This window comes from Gymnodraco acuticeps, unplaced genomic scaffold (genome assembly GCF_902827175.1).
Source record: "Gymnodraco acuticeps unplaced genomic scaffold, fGymAcu1.1, whole genome shotgun sequence".
Lineage (NCBI taxonomy): Eukaryota > Metazoa > Chordata > Actinopteri > Perciformes > Bathydraconidae > Gymnodraco > Gymnodraco acuticeps.
In genome coordinates this window covers 2395279-2420229 of record NW_022990135.1, presented here as the reverse complement: position 1 = coordinate 2420229, position 24951 = coordinate 2395279, and the positions used below count along the sequence as shown (strand labels likewise).

Sequence of the window (24951 nt, the reverse complement as noted above, 5' to 3'; positions counted from 1 at the left end):
GACCGAGGAAGCTCTCAAGGATTTTACATCTCCTGACCATTTAGTAATGTCCCTAAGTGCTCACAGAGAATGACCTTGGCATGACTTATACTCACACGAGAGTATTGTGAGAAAGAGTCATGCACTGGAACGAGGCTTAGTGCGCTGATCATTAATTCTCCAAAGGGATTATCTTTTATTTGAATGTCCCCGTTTGCTTTCCATTGGAACCCAGCTCAGGAAGACATTTTATTTTTAGCCTGAATTCTACAATAAGTCGAGGAATAACAAAACGATCAGTGCATTGATTATTCCTCGCCACAGCTTTTGTATGAGGAAAGAATAGAGTGATGCAGAGATGACGTATTCTTGTAAACAGACCAGGAAGGACCGCAACAACAATCTATGGGATTTAAAAAAAAAATGTTTTATTGGATTTAGCAGAAAACACAATTCTGTGATTTCTGGAGGGTAAATGCAATCTCAAGAATCAGAAAGCTAACGTTAGGCTATAAAGGAACTATATCACGTCATAACCGCTAAGCTAAAGGCGGCTAATGTGCGGCATTATGTTTAGCAGACTTATTAAGCCACTTGTTAGTATCCCATGTTTTTAAGACATATATAAGCTTCAGACGTTTACTGGTGGGTTATTTACTGACGTGAACATTTCAACAGACCTTATTTCAGGCGTATAACCAAAAACACATTGACTTCGAGACTAGGGAACCAGAAGAGCTCAAATGCTGACTCATTTCTGCGGTTTTAGGACTCATTCCTGCACCAGCCAATGGCCACTGCAGTCTCCTGGAACGTATCCAAGATTGAAACTTTTGTTCTTGTTTCTGTCTGAGGGTTGATTCGTGTTAAAGGGTAGCAGAGAGTTGAGAGGAAGGAGGCCCAGAGTTTAACCGTCTGTCCTGAGCCCGAATGCCTCCTGCTCCATGACAGTGTGACAGTGTTCCTCCATCTCTAATCATCAGGCTGCCGCTCCACTGAACTGAGCACTGACCGGGGAACAAGGAGAAGTGAGAGACATGAGGGGGGTCAATTTCATTTTGGAGCACTCAACCCAGAAAATGAAGTCTGGGAATAGACATGCTTTGATTGAGTTGGGATTCATTTCGGTTAAAATACTTTTTGATGCAATGTATTTAAATAATTAACATGAAAGCGACCCCGAGTGAACCCCGGGCTTTCCTTCAAACTGAAGCAGAGCTCGGCCTGGGGGAGGCACATTGTTAGTCAGAGGAGTCAGAAATCTGGCCCTGCAGGCAGGATTATGGAGGGGAGAGTCATTCTTTTTCTTCTACTCTCTCGTGGCTTCCTCCCCTCGGGGCCCTGACCCTTTACTGAATGTGTTTTTTTCACTTCACCCCAGAGGAGGATGATGTACCACGCTAACTTTTTCAGAAGCAGCCGCCACATTCTTGGATCAGGACCTCTGACGGACAGCTACACAATACCTCAGGAGGAAGAGGGCTCTTTGTCTGAGGGATGTTACAGTACAGAGACAGCGTCCTGCCTCTGATCAATGATGAGGGAAGGTCACATTCTTTACACACATCTAAAGCCACTGAGCTTTTCCTACCGGGATATAAAGAAGCTTTCAGAAAGACGCTCCATGTTTGGAATGTAAAGCTGTACGGTGCTTTTCATATAGAGTGCTGCAGGAATGAGTCCTAAACCCCAAAATGTGTTAGCATCTCAGCATCTTCTGAGTCCCCTCGTGTCTTCCCTCATTTGTTGTTCTCTGTTTTGTTCTACAACAGAAAATACGTCTGCAAATACGCCACTGGTGAATGCCGAACATTAGCCACCAGAGCATGGTCCCCACGAGCTAATGGTGTTAGCCATGAGCCAGACGGATGAGCTAACGCCGTTAAGCTAGCTCAACACCTGGACAAATAAGTCCAAAGTATGGACAGTTTTTCCCCTAATGTCAATTTGGTGAAAGAAAGATTGAGTTAGTGCTCTGAACTGTGTCAGAGACAGCCACATTTTGAGGGAAAATGTACCACTTGCATTTTTTATCTTGAAGGAAAATCAATGTCATTGTTCTTCATCTACATCAATGATTCCCATTCTCTGCAGTATCCAATAAGCACAGACTGAATACAGTCCCCACACTGAGACAATGGCAGATGTACAATTATTGAAATAATGTGCTCAGCCCTCTCTGTTCTGTCACTCACTTTCTGTTGCAGGGTTGTCATGGTGGATTGCATCACTGGTGTACAGGTGATTGTGTCCACAAAGTGTGTCTATGCAATCGTCTTGAGAGATGATCATCAAGCTCAAAGCGTTCAGTGTCTCAGTGATTTCTCACCTGTGTGTTACTCTCTACACAGACCAACACTTTTCTAAAGCACAGAAACTAACTTCTAAAGTTGCTCTGTTGGAGTTACCGTTGCTCCGATGGAGGAGAGCGCCCCCCGGTGTCAGTGTGGCGTGTGTGTGTGTGTGTGTGTGTGTGTGTGTGTGTGTGTGTGTGTGTGTGTGTGTGTGTGTGTACAGTGCAGCACTCACCCAGCCAGCATCTCAAAGATGAGAATGCCCAGAGCCCACCAGTCCACCGCCCGGCCGTGACCTTTGCTCTGGATGACCTCAGGAGCCAGGTACTCCGGAGTCCCACACAGAGTCCAGGTCCTGAACACACACAGAAGGGTACATGAGCTTTGTAGAAGAATAATTGAAGTTAATAAGTTAATTAGCACAAACCAAACATTCTGAAGGGACAGCTTCTCCAATTCAATTAGGATAACTGTCTTCATTGTAATGATCTTTTAAGAATTTGGTCGGGTGCCATTTTTGTTTTTCATAATGATTTGTTTCATTTTTTCACTTCAGACAAGGACAACAAGGATTTCACAGTTGAGAAAACCATGAAAATGTTAGATAGATGGGTAGATATTTCAAACAGTTCGATCACCAGCCCCTGCAGTCTCCAAGTTGAGTGTCCTTGGGGAAAAATGCTTCACAACAAATTGCTTCTGTAGGCATGCCAATGGTATTAGGCATATATACTATCTTTGGATAAAAAGCAATGTAATGGTAATTGATCGCCTCAGTGTGTAAATAGAGATGGTCATGGGGAAGAGAACACTGCGGGTAAAGTGATCCGCACAGGCCACCTGATCCATCATCTCTATATTACTATAAGGGTATGACCCATGTGTGTGTGGATCCAGAATGAAGTCAGAATGGAAGCATGGACAATAAGTGAAGGCTGTGTGTGTGCAATAAGAGGAGCTCTGCAGCAGACTGTGTGTGTGTGTGTGTGTGTGTGTGTGTGTGTGTATATATGTGTGTGTGTGTGTCGCAGTGTTCCCTGACAGCCCCTCGTCCTCTGATGAAGAGCACTCGGCCCGGCGCCAGCCTTTCATCGTCTGTCACCGATATCACCTGCCTAATGACCTCTTTGGGCCAGTTGCCACGGCGACGTTAATTTGTATGGAAATGATGTTGGTCCTGGAGGAGGGCTGGGGAGGCTGGTGATGTCAGGGGATTAAAGCGAGGGGGTGTGTGATGGCGTCTGCCAGCAGGGGGCAGTGTGGCAGCATCACCTCCTCAACATGGAGGTAAAAGACAGTCTTCCTGTTTATTCGACGCTGCTGCCCTCCATTTCTAGAAGTGGGTCACTCGCCCATCAGAGGTTTCTACTCCCCATCTGCTCTCGCAAAATGTAATCGTACTCCATGATGTTTACATGTCAGCAGGGTCAACTCCCCAGTGCAAATATAATGCGTCTCCTCTACTGTGCATCCTTTCAATTGTCACAGGTCAACAGGAGGCCTTTCTAAATCAGACTAAATGAAATCATTCGGGGGTCCTTCAGAAGCACTGCCTTGGTTTCTTGGAGTTAGGAGAATCCCCCTTTTATCTCACAAGAAAATATGAGCTTTATAAGAACACACAGGACATTAGCCTCATTCCTCTACTATCCAACACTTGATTTCCCAACAGAGGTTTACAACTAATTACAAAATGGCCCAACCCCATTAAGTACAAAGAGGAAAAAGGAGGGAAACTGGTCCAGAAACGTGTTGGATGACATTCCTTTTCTGAATGTTCTCGGTATAATAATAATAATAATAATAATAATCTCCTCCTCCTCCTCCTCCTCCTCCTCCTCCTCCTCCTCCTCCTCCTCCTCCTCCTCCTCCTCCTCCTCCTCCTCCTCCTCCTCCTCCTCCTCCTCCTCCTCCTCCTCCTCCTCCTCCTCCTCCTCCTCCTCCTCCTCCTCCTCCTCCTCCTCCTCCTCCTCCTCCTCCTCCTCCTCCTCCTCCTCCTCCTCCGAGACTATGCAACAATCCAAGAAAGACCATAGGCCTTACAAATGAGATCTTACGTCAAGGATGTTTCTATTATTTTTCAGACCTCTTCATCAACTAGATTCCTGTGCATTAAAAAAAGGTTCAAATCTTTAAAGAATTAAGGTAGTCTCGGACTCTTCAACCGATGCATGACCTCCAGACAACACTGAGTCTTACGGCCCGTCCACACACAGGCATGAAAAAAAATCTTGATGCTGGGCGTGTCTGAAGCTTGGCGATTTTTTCTGAGCAACGCGACCAACAACCAATCACATGAATCTCCCGCCCCCGACATACAAAGCAATAGCAATGTTAAAACGAAGTAAACTGGATATAAAATCCCCAAACAGGCGAAAACCTACCAGTTTCACCCACTGTCTCTGCCTCCTCCCTCCATGCCTGGTTCCTCCGGTTTGTATCCCGGTAAATAGTTCTGGTCGTAAAGAACCGGGTGATTTGCTACCGTAATTTCTCGTTTGGAATATGAGGAAATGAACTGCGGTCTGGCTCTCCCCCAGCTGGCACGTGGTTTGATTGGCTAGCGCTTGTACTGGCGGGATTTGCATAAACGGGATTTGATTGGCTGATGCTGGCTTCGAAAGCATCGGGAGCATCAAAAGTTGAACATTGCTCAACTTTTGATGCTCACGATGCTTGCAAAGCCATGCTCCGCTCCCCACAATGCAGTTCGGCGAAGATTCAAAATCTTCTACGTCACCCCATTCAAGTGAATGGGCGAAGCTTTGAAAGATTTGTTTCATGCCTGTGTGTGGACGGGCCGTTAGAAGGGATTTCCAGCAAATCCTCACTGTACAGCTGAATGGAGGAGTAGCTAGCTCAGCACAGAGGGATTGTACAGTAGAGCTTAGACTCTCACTGCTTTGTATTTCACTTCCTACTGACAGTCAATGCAGCATCAAACACCGTGAGCTGAGAGCAGGAGCTACACACACTGCAGGGGGCAAGAAGGAACGGTTGTATGAGGAAAAGATGCCAGTATTAAATTCACTGTAACCCAGCAGCACATCCACACATAAGAGTGCGTGTCTATGCCTGTGCACTGGGATGACTATCAGTTCATTCTGTACGCTTGCCAGATTAGACATTCACCTTATTTATTGATAAGTAAACAGAATCATGAAGTATATATGTAAGCTTATAAGAAATCTTTTCCATGCTTATCTGAGAACCAGTGACTGATACCTTTATTTGAATTGTTCAACCCCTCTGTTCAAAATCATTAAAACACTGAATCAAAACAGCTGCTAATTAACTTTCTGTACATCAACTTCAACAAATATACTAAGAGCTGAGGTCAGATCACAACCCACGAACAATTACTCATGAGTAGATGCTTAAAAAAAGAGTTCCTAGTTGCTGCTACCTATCCTATAAATACATTGTAGTAGTTATTGGCTCCTAAAAATTCAGATTATACAGAATATCTTTTGAATCACTTGAAGATCTTGACTATTTATTAACAGTTTTTATGTCCCTTAATGTATATATCTTAGCTTGCTTATATCCTTATCCTCTCAATGTTAACTTTGTGGTCTAAATGGATGCTAAAGTTGTTTCTTTCACCTGTCAGAGAGCTTCTTAGCGAATCCGAAGTCTGTGAGGCGGATGTGTCCTTCGCTGTCCAGCAGGATGTTCTCGGGCTTCAGGTCCCGGTACACGATCTCTTTGGAGTGGAGGTACTCGATGGCGCACACGATCTCGGCGCTGTAGAAGAGGCCCGTGGCGTTGCTGAAGCGTCCGCGGCTGCGCAGGAAGCTGAACAGCTCCCCGCCAGGCACGAAGTCCATCAGCATGTACAGGAAGCGCTCGTCGTGGTGGGTCCAGAAGCTGAGGAGGAACAATGAGGTCTCTTTAATAAACACTTATGCTTTAGTGGTGACTTCTGCAGGGTAAAACTGTTAAAGTAGTCCCGAGCGGAGGAAATCCGATAAAATAAGTGGCAGCATCCGTCTCACACTCTGCTATCCCCCAGTGGGCTCTGGAGCGGTGTGCTACAACTATCTCAGATGGAGGGGCACTTGAGAGGAATAAAACAAGAGAGCAGTGTCACTGATGAAGACGGAGAGTGCTCCAGTGTTTTCCATAAGTGCTGGCTGCTGGCCACAGAGACGATTACACGTCTTTGCTACGCGGATATTTCATCTCCACACTTCCTTTGCTTCTGCTGCTTTCTGAAGCCTCGACTATGTGCTGTGTTCCAACACTTATCTGATTAATCCCTGTACTGTTGTCTGTATATGTTACTGGGATCCTTACACAACAGATAAGTGCCTAGCTGATGAATAAATAATGGTAGTACAGAATGTCAAAGATATGGTGGACGTCATGGAGTCTGATTAACAGAAAAGACTCACAGGCGGATGAGGAAGGGGTGGTTGACCTCCGTCAGCACCTCCTTCTCGTTGTGGACGTGCTGCTCCTGCTTCAGCCGGATCACGTCGGGGATCTTCATCTGCTTCAGGGCGAAGAAAGCCCGGCTCTGCTTGTCCTTCACCAGGAAGACTCGGCCAAAAGTCCCGGTGCCTGAGGAGGGGGAGACAAGGAGGGGAATTAGGAATCCACAAGACACAGGGCAACTAGACCATGACAAATAAAGGCTTATTTATTTAGTCTACATGCATTTATTAGGTCTGGGTGCTCTGTCCTTGCAATGCAGGAGAAAAACGTTGTCAAGAACAGAAGTAAAAATGGTACACATTATAAATAAATTAAATAAATACACATTATCAGCGAATTTTTGTGCAAACGACTCCATTTAAGATCTTAGTATCTAGTCATTTCAATGTCTTTAAAACCTTGTGGACAGAATTCTGACTTTTTCTGAGACTTTTGGTCAGATTCTTAAAATGTAATCACTTTTGTCCCTAATCCTCTTCCGTAGACCTCAGTGCCAAATTTGAAGGACTTCCCTTCAGGGTGTTCCCGATTTATTGCAGTTCACGAGAAACGGGCTGACCGTTTATTTAATGTTATCTGCTTCCCTTCTTGAATGCTCTTACATCGATATTGGCATCGGGCTCAACAATCTGATGAAATGATGACAGGCGGTTATTGCCCGTGCATGTAAAAACACACACTTACGGTACAGTGTCTGCCTCCAGGGCCCCACATCAGAGTTCACTGTGTATTCTCTCTCTGTCTGCCTTTGTGGGCATGTCAGTAATATTCTCTCTGACTGCTGTCTGTATTCTGATATGAAAGATGATCACAGCTCCTCAAATGATACCCTGGTGCAGTGAGAAACAACACTCCATTTATATTTATGCTTCTAAAAAGGTAGGTCGTGTTTGTGTCTACTAAAAGGTGTCCTGTGGAGCTGCTAACATCCCCTTCTCTGTGGGAGGGGGCAGCAGGAGTGTACAAACAGCTCGGGGTAAGAAAAGGTGTGTTTGTTTTCCTGCTGAAGACGAGGGGAAGCTGATAGGTGGCTGATGACAGTGTGCGATGTAACACTAAGGGCCCTTCTCACTTCGGTTAAATGGATTCCTTGCGTCCCTCACTTGCGTCGTTTCCCGGCGACTAGTCTCTCCCACCAGGGAAGCATGGAGGGACGCAAGGAAACCACGAGAAGCAGGGGAATGAGTTTTAAGAGCAATGGGACGTCCTTTCCTCCGGAGCGTCACGTGAAGCGACGTCCGTTTGTGATGACGCTGCACAGCTGATCGTCTGACAGCAGCTCTGTCCCCGTTATTTCCACACACACCCCCGCCTCTGTTAGTACACATTTACTGACACAAACATTTGTAACATCTGTTGCAGACCCCAATAAATAAAATAAAATAAGAACTCATTCTCAAAAAAGATAAACGCCATTATTAAAATGTATAAATGAAAAAAGCGATCATGAAAATGTTTCCAATAAATGAAGAAAATGATTTTTGACCACGTTGTTGTTCAGATATATCACATATTTGTAACTAAATGAAACAGGAATTGAAACAAAACACGGTATAAACTGAGGAGTGAGTCTCGTGAGTTTCATGTATCTTCTTCACTCCGCTGGGAAACTGCTCTCATGTCAAGAAGCATCAGATCAGTGCATGCACTGCCTCGTCCAATCAGTGAGCGATACACAGTAAGGGGGCGGGGCGAGTATCTGAGGATTTCATGGAAGGATGGTCTGGTGGTTCCTCGGTTATAGCTCCTCCATTATCGCTCCTCGCTGCTCGGTCCTCCGGCAGAAATAAGGCCATTGGGACGCTACTCAAGATGGCGCAGACAAATCAACTTCCAGTGAGACCGAGACCGAGGAGCGAGGAAATAGAGGTTTCTCAATACTCAAATTTCCCCTCCTCGGTCCTCCGGTAGTGACCCGGAAATGAATTTCAGCGCGCCATTTTGAAGGACATCTCATTTCTCTAAATGCACTTTGAGGACCGAGCGTCGAGGTGGCTCTCTGGAGGAGTTCTAACCGAGGAGACACTGATGGTTCCTCCACGGCTCCTCCGCGGATGCATTTCCGGGAACGGTGGAGGCGTGACGCACGGCCGGACTTATCTCAGCCAATGACAGCTCTGCATGCATCCCCTGTATATTATTGTAGAAACTGCTTTCATCGCAACGCAATGTTTACAGTGAGAACAGCTGTGAGGTCCGTGCAGAAAGCAGAGCAGCAGTGTGTAAAATATATATCACTCAGTATAACAGGCCTACATTACTCTCTGTATTTGTATGCTGTAGTTTAGTAGATATCTACAAACAAAGAGTCGATATTTTTCTAAGACCATTTAGTGCTTCACATAATAAAATACACAATGGCTGTAGCCTGATTATGCTTTAGGTGTGTGGTACAGTGTGTAGGTGTGTGTTGTACAGTGTGTAGATGCGGCGGACAGACGGGTCTCAGTTGGTTTGGTGTCCTATGCTTACTTTTAATACTTGTAAATACAACTTTTGGCCCGTAATTTCAATTCCCCATTTCAGCGACCAGAGAGAGGGGGGGGGGGGGATATATCCAGTCTCTGATTGTGTTACGTTATTATGAGAGTGCTCTCATACTTGCATCTGTAGCCTGTTATTGTCTCATTATACCGCACTGTGAATGAATCAAAGTAAATATATAAGTGGTCATGAACACATCTGTCCATCAGACTGAGGGCTGCTGTGCCTCCTGTCATCATTAATGGACGTCTCTTTAAAATGACCGCTCAGAGGAGAGGAGTTCTCATTTCTCTTAGCGCCTGCTGCTTCCCCTCCTCTCTCCTCCGCTCGCATCTCCTGTGGGCGGCACCAAGTCTCGAGGATAGGAGTCGAGGAGGGGAAATTTGAGTATTGAGAAACCTCTTGTGAAAAATAAGAGAAGTGAGAAGGGCCCCTGAGTCACACGTGGAGCTGATGCAGCCTCCTAATGAAATGCCGGCTGTCTCACTCCTCTCAACAATCAACCTTTGTTTCAGGGTATGGTGTTGCCATGGCAACAAAGAAGCAGCAGCGCCCCCGTTCTGTAAGGCGATTACCTCATATCTCCGTGATGTCAAACTTTTCAAGCAACAAATACATATCAAGTTTCATTTCAGGAAAAAAGGGAGGTCATTTTTGGTTTATTTTTGCCACATAGCCCAGACTGTTGCAGGAATAAGTCTTAAAACACGGACATTGGTTAGCATCCAGGCTAGCAGCATTTCCAGTTCTCTTGTCTCAATAATATACTTTTTTTCTAAATGCCCATATTAATTATTGTCATATAACAACCTAACTGTATCGCACCACATCTGCAATCTCTCAGCAACAAGTCGGTATCTTTAAAATGTTAAATATTTTTTCATGCATTGCATTCCTCTTCCTTAGGGATTACAGTACCCACAATGAGTGGCGAAGTCACGCCCATCTACTTCCGCCCCATGGGACCTTATTTCTGAAAAATAATGTATTGAAGTTAATGGAGAGAGAAAACGTATCTTTCGATCCCGTTTGAATTGTGCCATGAATTACACATATGATGTTTGTCAATTTAAAAAATCATTTCCATGTCAAAAAAGTCACAGTTTGTCGTTAAACTGTTGAAATATAAGACTATGAAAAATACGCAACTAGAAAGACTACAAATCCCAGAGTCGCGTAAGTGATCTCATAATTGTTTTCCTCCACTAAGAGATAGCTAAAATCAGCGCGAATCTATCTATATGGCGCTGGCTAAGATAAGATAACTTTAACAAGATGCCTGTGTGCTTAGTACCAGGTTGTTATCATACCAGCAATGGGTCTTGCTCGTTCTTTCGCTTCCCGTCTGATGAAAGGACCAGGAGTGGCTGGATCAAGTTAGCTACCTAGCTAGTAGCTAGCACGTTAGTTAGCATTACAGCCGTGTCATTTTTATTAGCCTTAATATGAAGTTGATATGAACATTAAGTAACCCAAAATGTTAAACAGTAAGAGTAGTAGTCATATTTCGTGAACCCTTGGAAGAGTACTGTCACCGGTGTGATCATTCTATAATACACAATTTAAGCCCAAGGGAGAAATGCTAACGCTAGCATCGCCGATCTTTTCTACTTCATGCTATATGCACAAATGGTTGACATTAAACATTACAAAGACCAGGCAGTTCAGAGAGAATCAAAATAAGGCAGGCAGGCAGCTTTGCATGACATTCTTCTGGACGTGTTTCATTGTGGCGATAGTGAGGGTCAATCGTTTTGTTGACAAGACAGTAGTGACGGCCATCTTGGTGACGTGTGTGTTGTTCTGCGAGACCAGAGATGTAGTTCATTGAGCGTTTCACACAAACAAATGTGTTACTTCAAAGTTTTACGACACATTTTTTTTTTTTGACTTGCAAAATTATCTTTTAAATTGACAAACATCATATGTGTAATTCGTGGCACAATTCAAACGGGATCGAAAAATAATCTTTCTCTCTCCATTGACTTCAATACATACTTTTTTCGAAATAATGTCCCATGGAGGTCCATCGGGAGGTGAGGGACTTCGCCACTCTATAGATGAGTAACAAATGCGTCACTTCCGGGCAAAAATAACGTCTCCGCCCACTTTTGGGGGAAAACAACGCTGTCAGTTGAACGGCGGTCAATACAAATTCTGAAGTTTTTGCCAATCCGATCAGAAATTTAAGAAAACCGGAGATTTTTGGATCATCAAAGAGCCCGATTCCAATGGCCAGACAGGCAAACAATTGCATTAAGCCATTAGAAATCGACGATCGGGCTCGATATATGGTTAAATATAGCAGTAGGCTATCGATTTTCATAGATGAGAGTAACATCGACGTCACTTTACGGCCCCGCCCACTTTTGGGGGAAACAACGCTGTCATTTGAATGGCGATCGAGCCTGAAGCCACAGAGCTCTTCTGTTACTGTCCTTTCTTCTTAGAGGAAGTACAGAAACACTGAACTCTGGATTATTTTTAATGTTTGAGGTGCAATAAACGACACAGCAGCTTTTTGGCATGATACAACTATTATGTTCTGCCTCGCTCATGAGAGTAACAGCTGGAGAAATTACAGCCTCGCCTACTGATTTTAATTTAACCATATATCAAGACCGATTGTCGATTACCAATGATCAAATGTAATTGTTTGCCTGTCTGGCCATCGTAATCGAGCTCTTTGAAGATCCAAAAATCGACGGTTTAAAAAAAAATTTGATCGGATTGGCAAAAACTTCAGAATTTGTATTGACCGCCATTCAAATGACAGCGTTGTTTTCCCCCAAAAGTGGGCGGGGCCGTAATTTTTGCCCGGAAGTGACGTAGGTGTTACTCTCATCTATTGGGGTCTGTTATGCTAGGGCGATTTATGCAACTTCTCTCACTTCAAGCCAAAATGAGGAGCTAAAAGTTAGTGTGAAGAATGAAAAGAGTGGGTTTTGGATGCGTAACCTCAGTTTTAAATTACATAAAACTAGTGTGTATATGTATGGGGCAGGGGTAGATGGTCCGTGACAACCTGACAATCGAGCCCTTGGACTCCCGAAACATACAATATTGCGTAAAGAAATTCCACAACAGTAAAACATAGGGAGAGGAAACGAGTGCTTTGGATGATGTAACCAGAGGACAGTCAGGTATCCCCCCCCCCCCACCCACCCACTGCCTGTCTCAACAACAACGTGCTACATTGGTGTAACCTTTCACCTGCTGAACAAGGCCTGCATTGTGTGACAGTCTGAACAAATACTCAAGAAGAGAGAAAAACAACATGACGTGTCAGCGATTGTAAATCATGGTGTTTTCTATCCAAGCAGGGACGGAGGAATCAGACTCAACCAAGAAAAGGCCAGCTGATTTCTGGGAGTTATGTACCGTCAGATGAAACTGGGTCATCCCCACTCCTCTTCCACCTGCTCTGTTTCGGGGCCTAAGGGAAACAAATGCACCGCACGCTACTTTAATGAGCAACAGATTCCACTTTACCGGATCCCTAAATGCCGTGTTGGAGATGCTGATGAACTCATTGGCTCTGACAGAGTGCTACCACAGCATGATTTCAATGACAATTAAACAACAGCAGGGCCAGCTTTAGCTGATTTGTTTTAGGCAGCAAATTCCTCTCATCACACAAAATGGCTTGGCAAATTGGATTGTTTTGTTGTTGCATGCAGCTCATAAGCTCTCTCCCAACAGCGCAGGATGGATGCTGCTGCACACCTCGCTGACATGCAGTAAGCTCAGTGGCTTAATGCATATTACTGAGCGACATGTCTTCCACAAGCATGAGATCATAACTCACGATGGATGTTAAATCTGCCTGCAGAATCAAGCTACTACTGGTAATGAAAAAAGGTTAGAGGAACGCAGTGACATCCCTCAATCCACTCACCATCTGGCCTTTTAAAATGGCAGGAAAGGCTTCATGTCAAACGTGCATTTCGTTTTAATATCTTGACAAACATGGCATTTTACCTGCTGAACTAGCTTTGAGATGAAAACATCCCAAAGTTCCCTCCAGAGTGACTTCAGTTCTGCAAGCTTTGCTGCATTGTGGAAGTTTGAATATTGTCATTTCCATCTAGCCTGTTTAATTGGCTTATTTGCATACAAATGCTTGGATGAATGCACAGCAATTTTAGAAGAAGCTATTTAAAATAAATCTGTGCTGCATAGCGAGAATTCAAACATTGTTTCAGCTAACTATTTGAATGTTCATGGACACTCCTTTGCCGACGGCCACTTGATTTGTACGAGAGCTGGCATTGAAATGAACAGCATGGATGTAGTAGGTGTAGTTTGCTCATTTGTATTGCGAATATTTGCATAAGAGAGCGGACAAAAATACCTGAAGCATTGAAACATCCAACGGCACATGTTGTATCCTGTTAGAGCAACTTCCAAGACACCTGAGCTGGAATGTCATTCAAGGCAAAAATAGTGATGCACATGGCAAGTAAGAGTGCTCTGACTATTTTATATACGGACATTTTTGAGAGAAGAAAACAGTCATTAAAACAAGAATCCAAAATGATTCACACTGGGCGTACAAACAAGCTCAAATCAAAGTTTGAAAATATTTCAGGAATAATAATGATGCTGTGTCCAGATATTAAAATTCCATCAGAACAGCAACAGTTTTAAGAACTCTAAATCAGTTTAAACTGTACCTGGATTACCCCATGACATCATAGCTTTTTTCTTAACCTTGACAGAGCTCCTACGAAGATTTTCTGCAGCTGATTTGATTGGCTTAGGAGTACTAAATACATATGTGTTAAATCAGTGAGTTGTACTTTATTATTGTGTTAAGATCTCTTTAAAATTAGCTAGCTAACCTGGCTGTGAAATCTGGTGATTTATGTGTCATTGTTCATGGTATTTTATTATTATTATTATTTTGAAGGTAGATCTGTATTGGTGCAAGCTTTTTGTCTTGATTCCTTTTCCTTGAGTCACTCCTTGAGTCAGCGAAGGGTGGACCCGGGGGAAGCTGTTGTGTAATCTCAGGATGTAGGTGTGATTCTTTTAACTTTAACGGTACTGGCTAACTCCTGAAGGGCAGGTCGTTGCCTGAATGCCTCGTCACAAACTGTCCGGAGAACATACTGCTCTCACATGGAACATGACTTTGGGCTGTTTCTGTTCTGAAAACCGACATCAAACTCTGATTTAGAAAAGTATTTTTGATGAAAGATACATCTATTCCTCTAGTTTGTTGAAAACCAACCTCAGCAGCTTCGTACAAACTAAATGTAGGTAAAAAGTAGGTCAGCTGTGACTGGGTGACATTGATAAACAACTGATGTCAGTTCAGATGATATCCTGAAAGCACTATATCAAAAAGGGAGCTGCCACATTTATCTCAATATCATCAGTACATGATTATGAACCATCAGTATGACCCAGTTGGAGATGCTGGACTTGTGGACTAAGCTTCCAGCCGATTGGTTGGTTGGATGTCTTGTTAAATGTCACTGGTTATTGTAGCTATTGGGATTAATACTATTGAAAACCTTGATACACGGACACATCTGATTCCAATCACATGACAGAAAAATGGTTATCACCGTTATATGATTTGATGGAGCATCTTAGACAGTGACAACATTTCACGTGTTAACACAACAATCCTACTAGCACTATATGGGCTCAGAACAGTCTCATAATACACACATGCACACAGAAGGATTCACACTTGTATTTCCGGATCCACACTTGTGTTTTTCAATGCACACACAAATGTGTTCCGTTTCATATACATGTAAATAAAATCCAAATACAGAAAAAAGTTTTACATGTGTATTTTTGATCCTCACATATTTGTCTTCCGTTTAAAACCTCTGAACCTGCAAACACAAACAGCTTTCTGTGCACGGATCGCTGTGCATTCGTGTGTGGGTTTTTTGAGACTCCCCTGACGGTCAGCCGATTCGTACTTGTAATTTTTTCTATCTATAGCCAATCAGATGTCTCCTTCATTCTAAGCCAATCACATGAGCGCGCCCCCACGAGGGTAGATTTATTGTGTTCATGACACTATACGCATTTTGCGCAGTCCGGTCAGCTCGCTAAACAGAGGGCGGAGCTTCAGGTGATCATGCAGAGCTGTGTGTCTCCGTCAGACTCAGCAGCTGATCTCTCTCTCGTGTCCGGTTATACTTCACTCGCGTTTATGTCCATATCGATCAGATCCAGCTCTCCTGATCGGCCTTTATAGAGAGCACCGATCAAACTATTAAGAGTGAATATCGGCCGATAATGACCGGCGGGGCTCCCCCCCGAGGTCACTGTCTAGCACTGGCTTCGTAGTGCACTGATCGATTAGGCTAAGCTAACCTGTAGCTGCTCCCTCCACACTCACAACAACTTCATACAGACATAAATAAAGCTCTGTATTCGCCACACAGGAAACACACATTTAAAACGGTTTTGCCTGCCGTTTTTGTGTACACAAGCATTCATCAATGGTTCGGGAAGTGGCGCTGTACCTTAATAATATAAAAGATTGTATTTGCGTTAGGGCTGTGCGATTATGGCAAAAATCATAATCACGATTATTTGGGTCAATAATTGATATCACGATTATTTTGACGATTATTCATTGACTATTTATTGAACTTTAAAACAAATAATATTTTACCAATAAACAAGATCAACAAATATGTTGGAGCGCACTTCCAAAACATATATTATTAATATGATAAATAAAAATAAATTAGACCAAAATAAATGAAATCAAATATGTTGCAGTGCACTGTCACAACCTACTGAACACTCCTTAACATATAGCCAACATTTTGGTAAAACATATTCAACATATTCCACTCAGTTAAACGTTGAAGGCTGGCCAACCGTCATGGTCCAGAGGTAACAGGAAATAAATGTTGAACTACAATTTAAGACCAAATCAAAATGTTTAGGCCACCATGGCAAATGCTGGTAGGGCTGCTCGTGTCATCTCTTAAAGATTGTTCGCAAGAAACACCAGCCTGTTGACATGGTCTGGTTTCAGAGATGAGCGCAGGCAGGTGACAATATTACCACCTGTACTGAAGACCCTCAGCCACGCCCCGACACATGGGGTGACGCCGGCCAATCACAAAGCTTTGATGCGTTCAAGTGCATTATTCTGGCACAGGAAGATTATGTTACAGGACATTAACGATAAAACAGAATATTGTTGTTCTATTTTTAGACACATCTCGCGATCGACTGGTTGGGCACCCCTGGGCTAAACCATAGGTCTGTTGTGGTCGCAAAGTAGTCAGCTGAAGCCACATCTCTCTCAACTTCCCCACGGCATATAGTGCAGGCAGCGCAGACCTTCTGAAATAATACCGAGACGGCATCGCGTAACGCTTGTCCAACGTGTTGACAAGTTGCTTAAAGCCCTGGTTGCTAACAGTGCTAACAGGGCACATATCTTTAGCGATGTGAAATGTAATGGCACCTGTAATATCTCTGTGTCTCTGCGAGCTCGTCGCGTAGGCCGTTGCTCTGTACAATGCGTCCTGAATCGATGACTGTGATGATGTTGTGGATGAAGTCGAGCGGGCATCTGCTTTTTGTTGTATTACTGCCCGGTCGTATTGCACTTTGTGGTTGTATTTCCGATGATTAAAGAGATTGGTTGTGTTAGCGTGTGGTGCCAACACAACCTGGTAACAAATCCTGCACTGTACTTTGTTTTGCTCCACGTCGGACTCCTGAAAGCCAAAGTACTTCCAAATAGTGGAAATAGTTTGACCCTTCTTTTTAACGAGTTGCTGCTCTTGTTCTGACATCTTCGCTCGCGCTGAACACTCACAACACATGTCACTCCCACGTGGCCGAGTGGGCTTTTAGGAGGGGCAAAGCGCACCCAGCAAAATAATCGTATTTTGTCAATTATGCTGTTTTCATAATCGTCGCAAGCCATAATCGTAATCGCGATTAAAATACGATTAATTGCACAGCCCTAATTTGCGTGCATTTCCTGTTCGGAAAGTGGCGCTGTACTGAGAGTGGAGGGTGTCCTGAGATTAGCGCCTGCAGGCAGGCTCCATGGAGCTGTCAGCTCCGGACTGCGCAAAATGCGTATATGAAGCGCTACGTCATGAACGCAAGACATCTACCCTCGTGGAGGCGCGCTCATGTGATTGGCTTAGAATTGAGGAGACATCTGATTGGCTATAGATAGAAAAAATTACAAGTACGAATCGGCTGACCGTCAGGGGAGTCTCAAAAAACCCACACACGAATGCACAGCGATCCGTGCACAGAAAGCGGGTTGTGTTTGCAGGTTCAGGGGATTTAAACGGAAGACAAATATGTGAGGATCAAAAATACACATGTAAAACTTTTTTCTGTATTTGGATTTTATTTACATGTATATGAAACGGAATACATTTGTGTGTGCATTGAAAAACACAAGTGTGAATCCTTCTGTGTGCATGTGTGTATTATGAGACTGTTCTGAGCCCATAGAACTATGCTTCAATGAAATACAGAAAACTAACCATGAAGCGTGATGAAAGGACACATTTGAACTGTTCTATAGGCATCGCACAGTATATTGTTTATTTAGAAGAAATAATTGCCAAATGACTAGGAAATTAAAACGAAAGCATTGGTTGATTTATTATATATATATATATTTTTTTTAAATCAAGCCTCTCAATTTGACATATCTGTTTTTTTAATGTTTAACACTTCATATAAATTGTATTAAAAATGTTTTTGTTTATAATCAAAACTTCCATTTTATTTGTGGGATTATGCTTCCATAAACCAAATAAACTCAGTCATCAAATATTAAATGAACACTATCATTAGTTGCAGATCTACTGGACCATTGTAATACTAATTACTACAGTATAGGTTTAATACCCACAATACTGTATTATCTCATACATTGATTTGTTACTAAGTGCATTGCGGTCACTCACCCACTGTGGCCAGGGTCTCCAGGTCATCCAGGCTGTAAGTCCTGTTATTTGGGGATGGTTCTCCAGCCGAACTGCTGCTCTTACTTTCCTTCAGTAGGTTTGTCTCACTGTTGACTCCCACCTTTGCTTTGGAGGACGCCATTTCTTCTTTCTTTCAAGACGAGTTGACTATTTGGGTTGAGAAGTTTGCAGTGGGACACACTCAGAGTTCATGTCTCCTCATCTTCTTTGTTGGTCGTTAGCTGTGGCGGTGCTGCTTGTTGTCGGATAGAGACGACTTCCACATTGAATACGTGAGCAGAATTAATAGCCAACTTGTTTGTTTAGAAGTTTAGGTAACAAAGAGACAATAGAAACTGAATAAACCGACATAAGTGAGACAAAGAAGCTAGTGGCAGGTGCAGTGCACTGGCATGTAGCGTTAGCAGCTAACCGCCAACAGAGGGCTAAACACCGCTACACTCACTGGAGGAATGAGAGGGAAGCTCCGGGATAAACGTCTTAAAGTCAAGGATAACACATGTTTTGAAAACCGAACTAACTCGATAAGTCTCGTGGCTTTTCTGCCTCAACTTTCCTGTTTTTCTCCATTATTTACTCTGCCACAACAACAGACCTCACCCAGCGGCTCTCCGGTGTCCACATCAACCAGGAAGAGATGGTGGCTACATAACTTCCGGTCCGGACTTTCAAAATAATGGATATTTATCAGCATGGTAACGTTTATTAAGTCAGGCTAAGGTCCAAAGAGACATTTATTGTTTCCTTTTAGAGGAAAATGTGTTCTAAACCAAAATAAAACAAAACTGTTTCCCTAAAAAATTAACTGAACTAGTAATTTCTTAAAGTTGCACATGTATTTTGTGCTAAACTGTATGACTTCCTGTATTGTCAACTTGACTATATGTAACTTGACACCGCAGGAACAGAGTGGCTGCATGTTGACAAATTCGACCAATAAGAACGAAGCTGTACAGGGACTTTAACCAATCATGTGCGATGAAGGGTGTGGTCATTAAAAAAAAGCTATGATTAACCATAACGAGGTCCAAAATGGTCTAAATCAACGAAAGCTACAGCTAATAACATGGGTATGAATAATGTCTTTTAAATCGACTAATTCACAACAAGCATTTTATTTGAATATGATTAGATTAAAGCAAAGTAAATAGTTAAACAATTGGATTCACACATATTCTTGTCAGTTTAAATTGATAAATAAAAATGCAAATGTGGTCCATGTGTCCATCCAGCATATCAGCTTGATAAAACACATCCGAGTAGCAGCCAAACATGAAATTGTCATGACATTTGGTTTAATATGCATACCTACTTTAGGTGACCCTTTGACCTTTGCCAACATTGAGTCAAAATCTTGGCATTATTTTTGATTGATGATGATTTAACCTGCCAACAGTTTAGGAACACCTTTCCTAGTAAACTTATACTCAATAATAAAATAGAGATTTTGATTAGTGCCACCTCAAACAAAGCTTTTTTTTAATCATGATTTCAAATACCCAAAGGATTATCAGCCTCCTTTAAATATCCTATGGGTGCAGGCTATTCTTGGACAGTGGGTTCAAGGTGTCACAGGGTTAGAAGAGGAAACTCAAGACGTGTGCCACTGCCATGAACTTAAAATACTCCACAGGCCTGGGTGGACGCTGTGACTGCTCAGGATTTATTTATTGAAATATGTCTCGAGGTGTAGCAGCTCTGCTTGTTCTGTCTGTCGTACAAATGAATATTTTACACTGACATAACTCTCCTTCAGTATGCCATTCATCCCCCACTAGTCTAAATAAATCAGCACGTCTGCAAAACAGAGCTATTTAAAAAGCACATTAATTTTAATCAAACATAACTCAGATTTGCACATTCAGTGATTTTATAGTGTGAACGTTTTCTGACCACATTAGCGATGCATAGCAGAGCGGCTGCTATTAGTATTCATGCAGCGGCCTGTTTTTTCTTTCAGACTGTCTGCAGCATGAATGGAATAAAGATGCTTTTGATTCAAACAGAGGTGGCCAACATTTGCACTTGTGTCCTCAAGCTGAGAAACGATTTGGCTCTCCACTATGATATCAGCGCTGCTCCGAAGCTGTCCGTCAAACACAGAGAAAATGAGAGGGGCTTTAAAGAGGATTCCAGTGGGGGGGATAAGGCTTGGTGGAGTCATTCACCTGAAGAATTATCTTGATGAGTGAGACTTTAAGTAATTATGTTCACAAAGAATGTGTGCAGTGATATCAGCCAATCATCTGCTATCACGTTTATTAAAAATGACTTCAGTGATCAGAGGGAAGACAGACACTTTGTTAATCTCAAACTTATAAATGTTTTATTCATCAGATCCTCTGGGAAATGATCTCCTTTGCTTGCTGTAAGTTCCAACAAATATTTTCCTCTTATGCATTTCAATCCTGAAACACTGACTGAAGACAAAGCAGACAGAAATGAGATTATCCATAAGGCTGCAGAGTTTCCACATGAAAGATACATGGAGTAAACACCGGCACTTCACACACAATGGGATTGAGATGTGGAGTCATGTGACCGTCATGCTTGTTTATTAGCTTTACAAAATGTGTTCGTGTCATAAACATTGGTTGGCCATCGATTGTATTTTCTGAAAGATTCCAAAATCCAATGCAGGAATCCCCTTTGTTTGTTGTCAAGGGAGCCCTTTGCAATGCTATCTTCCTCAAACAACACAACTCTATTATGAACAGCGTTAAATGCATTTTAATTTAATGTCAGTCTGTAGCTTCTGCCACAGCTGTCCTGGGACTGAACTCCTTCCATGATATCCCCGAAGCAACAGTTCATGGAAAGGTTTAGCCATTGAAGTCACAATGTGTTCTTTAGCACAAAGTGTTTCCCTAACATTAGTCATGTAATCTCTGTGTTTAAGTCAGCTGCCATCACCATTATCTGTCCTTAACTGCTTCCATCTGCTCCAGTTCTGTGATATGGTCATCCAGCTATGTAATTTGCCTTTGCAAGCTGTGCCCCCCAAACCCCCCCCCCACCCTGCCTGACCCCGCCCTGCACACACATCCTCCTTCTCTTAATGTTGCCTCCTGGCCGCTGCAGTGTTATCAGGAGGCTGATGGGGGGGCACTGAGGAGTGAAGACAGTGTTGGGGGGGCTTAAGCTGCTTGATATTAGAATGGTCTGCCTCCTCCATATCTGCCCAGCGGTAATGATTCCTGTCTGCTTCTTTAAAATGTATTCTCACTGTCCTTCCATAACCTCTCTGTACTCGAGGAGGAAGGGGATATAAGAGGGACTTTAACATAAAGTTTTAAGTATATACTGTATAGGGGGATTAGGGTAAGAATGAAACGTAGAGCTGTGTAAATCTGAAATGATGGACACGGCGCTGTTTCCTATCATGAATTACAGAAATGTCACAAGCTCTTGAAAATTGCCTTTTTTGTTTTGAAGGAATACTGGCAATGTTTCATCTTGAAGTTATGGAGAGATTATGGGAATTAACTGGCGAAGTCAATTCAAAAACGTTGCTTAAAGTGGATATTTGCATATAAAGCTACACATGTTATGTACATCGTCTGTATCTCATACACTTAAAGAAGTTGGAAAGCCAGCAATTCAACACAGAATGCATTAGCTCAAACAATATTTTTTAAATGAATGCAAGTTCATTTTCGGTGTAAGTTACTTTCGAGTCTCAGAAATCAGAAATATATGGGTACCACTTTACAATAAGACTACCCTTATAAAGGATTCATAAATAGGTTATTAATTAGGTTGTAAACACTTTATTAATCATTAAGAACCATTTATAAACCAGTTCTAACATAGTTTTCATACATCAACACAGGCTCACTATTTGGCAAGATGACTAAGCCTTATATTGGCACTAGCTTACTTCGTCTTCTTCATCAGCCAACATCCTTGGTATCTGTTGTTCACTGAGTTGATTCCCTCCCATCCATCTTGATGTTTCTTGGCATCTCTTTATGACCATTTATTTACGAGTTACTAACATTTATAGTTGCCAAAAGGGAGCCTTATTGTAAAGTGTAAAACACATTCCCATGTATTAATGAGTTACTACCGTTTCTAATAAGGCTTAGCAGTACAGAGAAATGTGGGCTCACTATTTGGCAAGCAACCGGTCACAGTTGCCCTGTTTATCTCATGTCTTATAAAAGATTATTAAGGATTTATAAAGTGTTCACAACCTAATTAATAAATGATTAACAAACTATTCTCAAACCCTTTATAAGGGTAGTCTTATTGTAAAGTGATACCAATATATGTATACTGTTACTACTTTTAAGATCCTAAATTCAGAAATGTGCAAATCATATTGCAAATGAATGTGTCTTATGAATTTGAGATAATCGTTGGCATATTATTTAAAGAATATCTACATTTAAATCACAAAAGCAGTAGATTTATGATAAAGAACATTCAATGAACTTTATTAAAAAGATAAGAATCTGTTTAAATTAGGTGATATTCCTCAAACAGTTATTCAATGCTTCTGCTTTATGCATTAATGGGGGACATCTTAAATGATATATTGCGATGAAAAGGATTTGGTGTGTGTGTAGCAGGAGGTATTAAACTGTAGCAGTTTTCTGCCGTGTCTCAGTGTGATGCTGGGAGGTTAAAGGGAATTACATTAATAACAGCTAGTGATTACTGTATCTTTATTTAATCATGATTTTATTTGGATCATCATTAAAAACTAATGGTGAGTTACTTTATGAATACTTGAATGCTTTCATTAGATAATTACTGACTCATTTGTCATCCTTGCATGGCTTTTATGAGGGGGGGGGGCACGCAACTAGCAATTCATAATCGAGCAGTGGAGTGTTTAATTATTCCGCACTGAGACCTACTCGTGTATGCAGAATGTAAGACAGGGTATCATTTAAATGTGTACCAGCAGCAACACATGCTGTACTGCACGGAGCTGCGGGATAAACAGAAAGCTTGAGGAGCGTTAGAATGAGGATGCCGACGGTAGAATTAGACTGGGTGTGGGTGTGTGTTCAGCTCAGTGATGAGGTATTTTGTAGGCTGAGCCAGAAAGTAGCAAAGAAATGGCTACCGGGACTAAAACCAATGGGACTTTTCCATTGGATTTTGGGTGAATGTAGAAAAGGGGTTACTATGCTGTGTTTTCCATGCATGGTATGGCTCGTCATTTTTGATAAGGACAAGTTGTACCTAATTGGTCGGTGGTCTGCTACTGAATCGAGAAGGGCAGGTGGAAACACAACTTTGGACAACCTTAAACACTCATGCACTTCTAAAAAGGTACAGTTTGTCCTTTAAGAGACACTAAGTCAGTGTTAGAAGGCGTCCTTAGCTTCAAATGTAGATTACAAACAGAGTTTTCTTTGAGCTCCCATTAGACTGCCATAACTGTGCAAAGAATGACTGGATGTAAAGCAATGAGGCAGTTGTACATAGACTCTAAAGGTCTTTAGTGAGGTTAAGGACAGGGTAGACTTAATGAGATACGATGTTGATTATATAGCCTTGTATACAATTGCTCCAGTACTAAAGTCTGAAGCTTTAGCAAGTGGAAGTGTCAGGAAAACTGCTGTTTGTTTGTGTGGGTGGTGAACTGCTCTCTGCTCATTTATACAATGAACCTAATTTACATTGACAAATGACAAATATACATATTATGTTAGGGCAGCAAAATGTTCCGTCAGGAGTATTTTAACTGCAAATGAGACGAGACAGGATTTCAGTGCTTCAGTGCCACCCAAAGGTACACAGGCCTGACACTAGCTGAGTTTACTCGAATTGGACACTGAGCTTGATCTCCAAGTAAACATTTTGATCTTTTCTTGCCTGATCTCCAGCAGCAAACACAGCAGGATGGAGACATCGCGGCAGCAGTCCGACAGCTGAAGGATTCAGACTGACAGAGCCTGAGGCCAGCAAGCAAATATACTCATGCATCGGCCTCAGTTTGCCCAGAAACAACAATTTCCTTACAACTTTCACCCTTTTTCAAGCAGAAAAGAAGAAAGCACATGACTAAATGCTGTAACTTGGAAAGTAAGTAGGCCTAACATTGTTTCATTGGTTCCAGAAGTAATGTGCATTATCAGATTGATGAGATTATCTGTATTCTTAACAGTTAGCAATATGGAGACAACACTACTTAATATTCTTCCCTGGACCGTGGTAATAAGTCTTAAACCCTTTTTTTTGTTGCACTTTCCTGTTCCCTTGTCTAGAGAGTCAATGGAATCTGGAAAGTGTTTATGGTCCGTTAACTACAAGCTGAGGAGATTTCCACGATTTACAACACAAAATAAGTCAGTAAAAACACAGCTGGTGAAAGTCTGACGCTTGACTTGTCTTGATATTGGCGGCTGCTAACAAGTAGCCAACGGAACATTAGCCGCCTTTAGCTTAGCGGAAAAGCCATGTGATCATGTGGTCCATAGAATTATAGTTGGCAATATCAATTAACAGCAACATTATCAGTCTGCCATGACATTTTTCAGACATTTAGGATGACTAACTCTTCTGACACACCTGCATTCCCATTAGCCCTCAGTGTAGCTACCTTGTGTTTACTGCTTATGAGCAAATAAAGGATGCTAACACAATTGTGTACATGGCATGGTGAGTCATCTCACTTTGAGCAGATTATTAGTATGCAAAACGTATTTGTATGCAGCAGCATACACTGTGGCTCTATTGAGGTTGCACCGGGTGATAATTATTCTTCCACTCAACTTGAGCCAGAAGGAAAGGTACCAGAACATCTCCACCCACACATCCTTCAAGAGGATTTATGCACT

At 42.3% G+C, this 24951-nt stretch overlaps 1 protein-coding gene across 1 annotated transcript in view; it reads right to left on the bottom strand.

The window, feature by feature from the left end:
- The window catches only part of prkx (protein kinase X-linked), a 29113-nt gene extending 10212 nt beyond the window's left edge, over positions 1-18901 (bottom strand). Inside the window, exons 1-4 of the mRNA XM_034216948.1 lie at positions 18134-18901; positions 6671-6839; positions 5880-6143; positions 2509-2628 (exon numbers count right to left, since the gene is read on the bottom strand). Of these exons, the coding sequence (XP_034072839.1) occupies positions 2509-2628; positions 5880-6143; positions 6671-6839; positions 18134-18275 (695 nt within the window). The 5' untranslated portion in view covers positions 18276-18901. The remainder of the gene's footprint in view (positions 1-2508; positions 2629-5879; positions 6144-6670; positions 6840-18133) is intronic.
- Between the last annotated feature and the right edge of the window lie 6050 nt (positions 18902-24951).